Here is an 11,345-nt window from a genome sequence, read left to right as displayed (position 1 = left end):
AAACGCATGTAGAGAACATAAATGAGTTCCTTTGCAATCCCTATAATGATTGCGAACGAAGGCGCATCTTAGAGAAGTTTATGTGTCTCTCTAGTGGACTCTATGTCACTATTCGAGCTATTAAATCCAATAAAGTTATGAGAGAAGATCTCTTGGATTTAGACACATATTGGCTTTGTCTCGACATGATAAGTCACCCTGGTCATGATATGGTGATCCGTCTACTAAAGACTTCACATGGACACCCTCGAGCGAAATGAAGCAAGAATCAAAAATTGATTCCTGGACTTAGCAAGACCGCAACAATTGCAGCATCTGGCGCTGCAGCTGTCTTGGAGCGCCATATGGCCTCCCAAGTCCCTTGTGACAACGCCATATTTGGCGCTACCCATGGCCATGACGCCATGGATGTCAATCCCCATGGTTATAACGCCATGGATGCCACTTCCCATGGTCATGACACCATGATGGGTGATGTAGTCACAAACTTTGCTTCAATATGTGTTTCAAACGCTCAGGCCCAACCAAAACTCTCCTTGGTTGCTTCTAAGGCCTCTCGCTCATTTTACAAAGCCACTTCCTTAGGAAAATTAGGACTGAGACCGTCCTATGCAAAGGATATGAAAATACTCATTATGTTCTTACATAGAATCCGTAGGGATTCTGTGGACTGATTCCACCAACTTGCGGACGTTTAAATATCTCATGATGTTGGTTGATATGCAAACACCCTGGTCACGTGTTGTGCCATTGTCCACTTGTAATGCTGCTTATGAAACACTCCTAGCACACATCATATGACAACGGGCTCACTCCCCGAATCATCCTATTCAGTCAATTGGATTTGACTATGCTAGTGAGTTTACATCGAAGACTTTCGATAGTTATTGCATTTGGGACTGATGTTGGACATCATATTCCCATGAGCACACCCAAATGGTCTCGCGGAAACGACTACGATGGTAGTCCGGACATTGGTAATGCGCACCAATATCCGCCTGGGGTGATGCAATATCGCATGCAGCTATGCTAATTCGTCTACGATCTACCGCCACTCAATGTCTCTCTGCGTTACAGCTAGTGACTGGGTACAAGTATTTTGTACTTACGCACATTTGAGTGAGCCATTTATGTGCCAATTGCGCCGCCAAAGCGCTCTATAATGGGTCCTTACAAACGAATGAGCAACTCAGTTGGATTTGAGACTCCAACAATCGTCCGCCACTTAATGCCCTTGCTAGGCGATCTCCTTACCGCTAGATTTGCGGATGTCACTTTGATGAGACAGTCTTCCCGTCGTTAGGGAGAGATACGAACATGAATGTTCAACAGGAACGACAGGAATTGTCGTAGTCTGTCCCCACTATGTCTCATCTCGATCCCTGTTAAAGTGACGAGATCACACAAATATGCTGCAAACATGCCTGCAAGGATGGACGTCCCTACGAGAGGACGTAGCGCCACCCTACACAGAGGTAGGCATGGCGCCAACGCCATAGAGAGTGGCACTCTGGCGTTACAGGCCATGGCCCCAGCTAGGATGCATGGGAGGCCCGTGGGTTCGAAGGATACTTTGGCACATTCCAATCCTTTGATCATTGACACTCAAAATCCATCTCATGAGAATCTTCCGGGTTATGGTTATCGTTAGGGGACGCCTCAACGTTAGAACCCTATTCCTGAGAATATAGAGCTCTATGAAAACTTACACTAGTGTACATGAGATGTGGGATAGAAACTCCATCATAATTGATGATGTAGTCGCGCATTTCGTTGCGCATGAGTTTGTTGAGTCTGATGATATCGAACCACGCTCCGTTGATGAATGAATGCCAACGTAGAGAGATTTGGCCTAAATGGAAAAGATGCGATCCAGGTTAAGATGGATTCTCTAACGAAGAGGAAGGTTTTCGAGCTAGTGATGCCAACACCTCCTAACATAAAACCTATTGACTACTGGGTCTTCGTTAGAAAGCGTGCTGAGAAAAAGAGATGGCAATCTCGCCTTATGGCGCAAGGCTTCTCACAAAACGCCCTGGAATCGACTACGATGAGACATATTCTCTCGTAATGGATGTCATTGCCCTCCACTACCTTGTCAGTTTGGTAGTTTCCGAATAACTGAACATGCAGCTTACAAATGTGGTCACTACGTATCTCTATGGAGATCTAGATACGGAATATACATGAAGGTTCATGGTGAACTTCATTTACCCAAGTCAAGTGGCTCTAGACCACGGAGCGCGTTTACAAAGAGGTTGAAACGCTCACTAAAGTGACTACTTGATTGGGAAGGGATATGCCCACACGTTTCCATAACAAGTTTCGGATTCTATCGCGGTTCATGTTGGACATGATCTTCATTGGAAGCCCTTAAAGAGTTAAGGGAAACCGCTGAACACTAGAAATCCGAGTTTGAGATGAAGGATTTTGGGAGAACACGATTATGTCTCGGTTTGGAACTTGAGCATCGTGTTGATAGATGCTTAGGCATTTTGACAAGGTCAAGCCTTTAAGCACCCCCATGATCGTTCGTAGTCTTGATCCTGAAAATGATCCTCTTCGTCAAAAGGATGATGACGAAGATGTGCTAGAGGCAGAAGTGCCTTACTTGAGTACAATAGGCGCATTATTGTACTTAGTTAAATGCACAAGACCGGACATCTCATTTGCAGTATGCTTGTTAGCTAAGATATAGCTCTGCGCCAACGCGACGCCATTGTTTGGACCCAAAATGAGCATTTTGGCTTGACAAGGCACGTCTTGGAGAAATTGAGCCAATGTCAGTGGCTCAAGCTATATATTGTCGACAAGTTCGAAATATATATATATTTAGAGGCTAAATAAAGCCTACTATGGAAGCATGAAAAGTCAACTATAGCACATTTTCCTACTTCGGTTAGGAGAAACCGAGCTAAACAAGGAAGGAGGGGTGGCAGACTGACCAAATGAACTCGAAATGAGCTGAAACTCTGTAGATCCATTCTAGACAGCCCAAGAATCATTTCTTATGAAGAGTTCCAGAGCTAGCTTTGAGTGGAAGGCCTTCAAATAATCAGTCCAATTTTCTGCAGAAGCAAAACTGGAAAACTGGACCTGTAAGAGGTCCAGCAGCATTTCCGGCCCAACCCACATGGAAATAAATTCTGAAATTTTACCACAATAATCTACATTCATGGTGGATCATTTCATATGAATAAATCGAAGGTTGAATCTGAGTTCTTAGTGGAGATAAAAATGGAAGGATAAGGGAGCAGAAAATGACTTAAACCTAACAAATTCCATTAAGTGTTTAAGTATTCAAACCTAACATTCCATTAAGTGTTTAAGTGCTCAAACCTAACCCATTATGATTTGTTTTTAAGGCCAAATAGTGTTGCTTGGTAGCCTATAAATAGAGGCTACAACATAGAACAATAGACCAATTCAAACAACAACACAATACATCAAAACATCTCTAAGATGATCTAAGTTCTCTCTAGAGCAAACCTCTCTAAGAGCAACTCCTCTCTTTCTCCTTCTCTTATCGGTGATCACACTCTAAGTCCTAGTCTCCTTTGGAGCCGACTATTAGTGCCACCAAACCCTCTGTCAACGTACTTCGGTCCTAGTCTCCTTGGGAGCCGATTGTAGTACCACGACCAAAAACACCACAAAAGACTCATTCATACATCAAAACATCTCTAAGATGATCTAAGTTCTCTCTAGAGCAAACCTCTCTAAGAGCAACTCCTTTCCTTCTCTTTCTCTTATAGGTGATCACACTCCTAGTCCTAGTCTTCTCAGAAGCCGACTTTCAGTGCCACCAAACCCTCTGTCAACGTGCTTCGGTCCTAGTCTCCTCGGGAGCCGACGGTAGTGCCGCGACCACAACGGTTACAGAACCAGCCAAGCAAGGGTAACGCCCTAGCAACCCAGCCAAGCTAAAGTCACGCTTTAGCAAGTTCTCTCTACTTCCCAGTGGTTCTCGCTCTGCTCGATCTACAACATCGAGTATCGATTGTGATTTTCAAGAAGCTCAACAAAAGTCCTCGCCACGAGGCATAAAGAATCCCACGACGAGGTTGGTGCTCTCCTCGTCTACAATCGCTTGATAGAAGTTAGGTCAAGGGACACCCCCGACGACCGCACCCAAACGGTGCTGGCACGCCCGCGCAAAAAAGAGACTGTTGACCAGTTGAAACAAAATTGGAGCCAAATAGCCATTAGATTGGTGTAAAAGATATCTTTCAGTACTTGAGATGTACGATTGATATGGGCTTGTTCTATCCCTACAGAGAGATGATGGATTCGGACCCATCACACACCAGGAACGCCGCCAACACTGGCCTGCGTCCACTATCCCCATCCCAAAACGACATGTGTTTTGGAAGGTTTAACTGATGTTGGGTATCTCTCTGACCCACACAAAGGTCATTCCCAAAATGGTTAAGTGTTCACCATGGGTAAAGACCGTGATATCTTGGAGGTCTACAGAAATAGACCCTAGTCGCTATATCTTCGAACAATGCAGAGACTATTGCTCTACACGAAGAGATTCGTGAATGTATATGGATTGGATCCATAATTACGCATGTTCAAACAATTGTGGTTTGAAGTCTACCATAGATGAGCCTACGAGCATTTAGGATAATGCTGCTTGTTTTGAACAAATGAAGTAAGGCTACATCAAAGCGACAACACCAAGCTTAATCAGCAACAACTGACTCTCCTCAAGATCAAAGTGAACTAGGTTCAATCTGAGGTCAGTATGGCAGACTTGCTCACTAAGTCATTGCCTAAATTCCACTTTCGAGAAACATGTTGGTATCATCGATTGCGGAAGATATCCGAACTCCCATGACCGTAGTCATCAGGGGGAGATGCAGTCATCAGGGAGAGATGCAGACATCAGGGGGAGATGTCTACATGTATGGTCTCGAAACGTGAAGGGTGTGTTGTGCTCTTTTTCCCCTTCGACCGAGGTTATTTTTGTCCCACTGGGTTTTTGTTACTCGGCAAGGTTTTTAACGAGGCAACGAGAGAAACACCGCGTTTGGACAACACAAGGGGGAGTGTTTAAGGATATCTCTATTTGTGTTTGGCCCAAACTCTAGGTTACTTGACCTAGTGGTAATAGGGTTAAATTAGAAGGATCTAGATTCCTATTCAATGTACGATTACTTTCCTTGTACGATTGAGATTCTATGCATTGTAATCCTCTATATAAAGAGGCCCCTATTATCAATGAGAATACACAGCAAATTCCTCTCAATTTCAGTTTCTCTACAACATCTTCTTCATTTTTTTTTTCTTTTTGGAAAATGGGTGAAAGCATTTTATACTTTACATCAAACTGAACACTATTGTGAAAAATTAACATTAATTAACTCATCGTTGTGGGACGTTGACAATTAATGTAACATGGAAAGTTTTTTTTTTTTTTTCTCCTTTTGTTTTCGAAAGAGAACAAAGATTTTTAGATAGGACTGGCGCGCCACGTAGCGATACGCCCAACCAATCATTGCCTATGCAGAGAGTGTTTTGGGCATTTCATTATAATTAAACATGAGTTGTTTTGGAATATAATTAAAAAATAGAGAGACGTGATTGACTAGGCGTACCACGTGGCTGGTACGTTTGCCCTACCTAAGAATTTCTTGAACACGGAAAGATTTGTTCATGTCTTGGAAACATACACGTGACATAACCAATTTCTCCGCTAATTTACTAATTACAATACATTCACTATCCCACAATTTGAATCGAAACAAGAACAAACAGCGACAGAGAGAAAAACACGATGATAATATTACCGATGAATAATTATTTCAAAAATTCACAATTAATTAATATCACAAAGATGTACGTCAAATTAATAAAGTCTACCCCCGGAAGGAACAATTATATGTTACTCCCTTCCAATATTACTTTCGATTTTGGTATGTAATTTTTTTTACATATGCATGGTTAGAGCCATATTTTGATTCTCTTTAGCTAGGTTAATAGCAACACGTACGCATATATGCAGGCATGCATGCACGAGCTACTATTTTGCATAGCCCCAAAAATCCATCTCTCCACGCAAAGAGAGCTGCTGTTGCTGCTGCTGGTTAATCTGGTTGACAGTGGAGGATCCATTCCCGTCCTGATCATACCTCGCACCTGCAGAAGCTCCACCTTTGGACGTTGAATCTTCATTTCCAAGATGAGAAGTTACAAGCCGGTCCAGCATAGCCCATTCGCTCATGCCTTGATCATCTGATGATCTTCCTCCTGCATTAACTATCGCTTGCTGATTTGTTTCGCACGTGGTGTCGTTAACTTCCAAGCCCGGTTCACAAGCTTGGTACCGGAGGCTCTCGCTGCCAGTGCTCTCGCAGTCTCTAGGGTTGGTCATGAGCTGCTTGACCATGCCATGGCCAGGTGACGAATCGGAAGGGAGGGTAGAATAGTCATTATAGGCAGCAAGGGTTTTGTGGGAGTTAGTTGGTACATTAAGGGCTTGAGAGTGGAAAAGAGAGTATTGAGGAGGCGGCTGCAAATTGAGGTGGGCATAGTGGAGGGCGGGTGGCAACTGATCCTGATCTTGATCATGATCATGAGGTCTGTTTAGTTCAAAGGCTTGTTGGCGTAGTAAGTATTGGTTGGTATCTGATCTGCTGCTATGCGTATGCATGAAGGTGCGAGCTTGCAATTGGTTGGTGTTCATAGTCAGCTGTTGATGATGGTGATGATCTGATGAGTTCATGCTAGAGCTTCCTCCTTCATTATTCCCAGTTACCTTGAATAAATTCTTCTTTTTAAACACCCTACATATCACCCATCCATCTTCCTACACATGCATAAATATCAACATATATCAAATCTCTGAATACAATGGTCATCTTAAACATAGTTATGCATATTATATATCAAACTACGATTTTAATTTACACTTGCAATTAGAATATTTCTTACCACAAAACCCTAAATCTAATTGACATGTTTAATTAACCCTAATCACAAACAACGTTGTTTCGGAGATCAGGAGAATAACAGCATAAACATAGAAACAAAAACCTCCGGCGCTGAGCGAGTGATCTAAAAGACTTACACTAGATAAATTTCCTTGAGGATCATCGCCATCTTCAAGGCGGTACTCATGCATAATCCAATCAGTCTTTTGGCCATGGGGTGCTCTTCCTCTGTAGAAAACCAGGGTTTTCCTCATTCCAATCTTCTTATAGGTGTTTCTGATGCACTTGTCTCTCCCTGTTGCCTTCCAAAACCCAGCATTTGTTGCCCTATTCGTCCTTGACCCTGTCGGGTACTTCCTGTCTTTGTGGCTGAAAAAGTACCACTCATTTTGCGGAGTCGACCCAATTCTACATCTCTCTACACCAAAAAAAAAAAAAAAAAAATCTTTTAGCTTGAGAAATTAACATAATTAATTACCGAAATCTATATATGAGAACTCATGTACTCACGGGTTTACTTCCCCAATGTGTACGTGTGCAAGAAATTGTTTAGAATTCTTTTATCTTTTCTTGTTTTAACTATTCATTCATTAATTCTCCTGTTATTCGAAAGTGCATGCCCAAGTGCTCGATCTGAATATTCTAACTGCCAGTAAAACTAACAGCTAAGCTAGATACTTATAAATGTGTAGATCACTGGTGAGTAGTCAAAACAAATCTTGAGGAACTTGTGGTTCTAATATCAAAATATATAATATCTCTAGTAACTTTCATTTCATCATATTAACCACTCTTTTTTTTTTTTTTTGAAGCTTCATTCTTCTTCTATGTGAAATCAAGAAATTATGCCCTTTAGTTACCAACTTACCATAATTGAAGGACTCCTTTCTAGTCACAAAACTAAAGTACATGCATTAGGATTGTATTCAGGAAAGAAAGAAATCATCCAACGAAAACCAACTGATAGTAAGAAATTAATCTTCTTAATATCAATTTAATTATTTAAGCATCAATCCCATGCCAGTAAATAAGAACTGATCAATGATCATTATACATAATTAAACTCAAACAACAATATTACTGCATAAATGCATTAAGAAGTTTGTAATTGTTCGGAAAAAAAAATATGTTTAGAAGTTTGTAATTGGACGTAGCAAGTACCTTGCAACTCCCAAGGTTCCATCTTGTTCAAGTCGACCTCTCTGATGACCTCCATGTCAAACTTCTGAAAGGACACCTTCTTCTTCAAATAATAGTGAAGCAGCTCTTCGTCGGTAGGGTGGAATCGGAACCCTGGGGGAACACCACCACTCGATGTTGCCATTAGTAACCTAGCAATTTCAGTTTTCAAATATCTCCAAGAAGATCGGTTAACTCACAAGTTAGCTGCGCGTTGCAGGCTGTAGCTACTAGCTAGCACTCCTCAAAGTCTGTAGAGCCCTTTGTTTTGAGGAGCAATCAAAGTTTTACGTGGGAATGGTGTAATGGGGCTTAAATACCATGATGGTTGTCAACGGGGCTATGCAATGCTTTAATGGTTTCTGTGAAAAAAGTTGACGGCCGGTGACTACGCCGACGGGGATGCTTAAAGGTATCGTAAAAAGCAAGTCTAATATTTGTGGAATAAGACTCCCAGCGATCCATGGATTTTCTACTGTAATTTACCTTTTTCTGGGATCCTCTTCACCTGCTTATCAGGAGCGTGGCTACACTCTCGAATCAATTAAAACCGCCCTGGAGAGCTAGCTCCTCCACTGGTGGAGATTTTAGTATACATTGAATCATCTACATGTTCCTCTTCGCTAGCTACCACCTTTTTTTCCTTACATTTCTCACTATCTATGATCATGCATGATTGACATGTTATCATTGAATAATGTACTTATTCGTTGCATTATAAAGTTTCAATTAGCACAATTCTCTACGACAAAAGAATTAAAAAAAAAAAAAAATAGACAAGTGATATCGATCAAGAAATTATCATCTGCTTGTTCTATATATTGGATGTTGATATATCAAAATTAACGTGTCACTCTTTGAAGGATAATATTATATTACAATTATATTTCGATGCAGATTTTATAATGATATTTCCGACAACTATTTTAACAAATTATTATGCACATGTCGTAATTGTCTAATATAGAAATTGATTAAAGTAAGATCTTCTAAGACATAATCTTGCACGGATATTTACAGGGTGGTTAATTAAATGATGACTAATATTAGTGCAAAAGTGAAGGTGCAATAGGATTATACATAGAGAGACCATCAACAAGTAGCATATTGATGGTTCATCTGCATTAATCAGAAGTTTTGCATCCCATTTAGAAATTAGAATGCAACTGGATCAATGAAGCCGTATATGCATGTAGTACGTACTCTACCAAGTGCAAGCTTGAACGTTGAGATAGATGGTTAAGAATTATACACCTAAATGTATGATCAACATGTATCTTAGTTTGACCAAGCTAGCTAGAATGATCTTTGATGGATTACATTTAACACAATCCACGCGCTCCACAGTGACTTTGGGCTCCCTCTTCTTATTTCATTTCCAACTAGTATGAAACAAGTATTTAAAGCAATAACGATCCCGAGAAAATAAGAAGTAATATAATTATCCGATACTTGATTGTTTCCAAAGCAAGTCTTGGAAAAACAGCTGCTAAACCTTCTTGGGATTTTCGCAATTGATTGGACGGCGGAAATTTTATAAGCATTATTAGCATTCATATTAGCTAGCTTAGCTTAGCTTTAATAATTTAGGGTTTGGTCTTAGACGTACTCGATCTTAATTCGTAATATCAAACAGTTGGAGTCGCGGTCACCATAGCTTTGGGCTCGATAGCACATGTATGTTTATATGCAGCAACTTATTGAAAGGCTTCTGATTGAGTCATTTGATTGAATTGCACTCTTCCTTTCTGTTTTATTGTGGTTTTTATCATCCTTTCTATACGGGTCTACCCTCTGCATATGATTAAAATTTTAGGGCTGTTTAATATTAAAGGATTTATCTCAGGCTCTATATGAAGTGATGATTTTCTTTGACGTACAATGTCATCAACTAGCAAGTCAAGTCATGAGACCAGCCCCAAGTGTAGGCTTAGACTTCGCTGGCTATCAATCTATGCCACATGCATGTGACGGTTTAATAAGCTCCACAGTTTTCAGGGTGGATATTTCATGGAAAGTCCGTTTCTCCTGAGGTTCATGAATGTTCATCATCATCGATCTCGATCATGTTCTTAATCTTGGCTATATATTCTCACATATACGATAGAAAGAAAATCAATCAACGTACTCTAGAATTATAAAGCCTAATTGATACACAATTCTAACTCTATAAGTAATAAATGTAATTAATACAAATTTCACAATTGATGGTATTACTCCCCCTTCAAGTTGGAGCTGACTTCAAATACCTGAGGAAATGGTAGTCTTCATTCATGTGAACTGTTGGGTCTGATAAAACTCTATTGCATGTTAATCTGGGAGATTGCTCTTCGATCACACAGCTACTCGATCAGCTAGGGTTCCTTACTATACAGTTGCAGCGTTCCAACACCCTCTCCCTCGTATAATTGATTTGGATTTCTTTTGTCACAATCTATTTCACCAATACAGCATGCTTATTCATGTTGTTGTAGCACTTATAATCTATTTTCTCATCACTCCAAATTAATTTGGCATTTTACATTCTAAAATTTAATATTTGCGTGTAGTTGTAGCACTTAAAAACATTAGTTTTTCAAGTGCGCCCAACATTATATTTAATAAGTAAAACTAAAACTACTCAGCTCACAAAGGAGTACTAAATAGAACTATAGAAAGCAAAAATATATTGGCTTCTTAATTAAGTAGGGTATTTAATTAATTAAGTGTTTCTACCATTTTCGGCTGCGTAATGGCTTGATTCCATTTTCTTTTACTCTGTTTCTGTCAAAAACAGAAGTGTAAGCAATAGGACCAATTATACAGAAGTCATATATGGATAACGACTAGCTAGCTACTATAATTATCTAATTAAATTCTAGTTGTACGTGTATATTGTTTCTTAGCTGAAACGGGTTAGTGGATCTATTTCTTACTTTAACTGTATATATATAAGCTTTCGAAGCGTAGTATATATACCACATAGGCAAAATAAATGTTAGATGAAGGCTAATTTAATAAAGTAAAGCAGGGTGCAAGATATTTCAAGTTGCTCAAGAAAGAAAATTCCTAAAATTTACTGCTGGAATGATATTACCTATATTTTGACTTGCATAAGTATCTTGTATTTGTACTCTAGTACTCATAAGTTATAAACTTATAATTAATTGTGTTTCAACGACGTAGGGAGTTTCTTTTTTCCTTAATGTAGTTAACTTCTCATATATATCTCTCTCTTTGTCACAAAGA

General features: G+C 39.9%; 1 protein-coding gene across 1 annotated transcript; it reads right to left on the bottom strand.

Annotated features, from left to right (window-relative positions):
* Positions 1–5,877: 5,877 nt before the first annotated feature.
* Positions 5,878–8,341, bottom strand: LOC133741515 (protein BEARSKIN2). The gene is made up of 3 exons (XM_062169398.1): positions 8,100–8,341; positions 7,076–7,356; positions 5,878–6,814 (listed from the first exon to the last, which is right to left on the bottom strand). Exons 1-3 carry the CDS (start codon positions 8,260–8,262, stop codon positions 6,029–6,031), a joined length of 1,230 nt encoding a protein of 409 aa, XP_062025382.1. The 5' UTR covers positions 8,263–8,341; the 3' UTR covers positions 5,878–6,028.
* Positions 8,342–11,345: the final 3,004 nt, after the last annotated feature.

This window comes from Rosa rugosa, chromosome 3, assembly GCF_958449725.1.
Source record: "Rosa rugosa chromosome 3, drRosRugo1.1, whole genome shotgun sequence".
NCBI lineage: Eukaryota > Viridiplantae > Streptophyta > Magnoliopsida > Rosales > Rosaceae > Rosa > Rosa rugosa.
The sequence above is the reverse complement of the archived record's forward strand: the minus strand, read 5'-3'. Positions and strand labels throughout refer to the sequence as shown.

Coding starts and splice junctions, on each gene's coding strand:
- LOC133741515 (XM_062169398.1), bottom strand. CDS start 8,262: ATGGCAACATCGAGTGGTGGTGTTCCCCCAGGGTTCCGATTCCACCCT. Junction 7,357..8,099: donor GGAACCTTGGGAGTTGCAAG/GTACTTGCTACG, acceptor TTTTTGGTGTAG/AGAGATGTAGAATTGGGTCG. Junction 6,815..7,075: donor CTCAAGGAAATTTATCTAGT/GTAAGTCTTTTA, acceptor ATGCATGTGTAG/GAAGATGGATGGGTGATATG.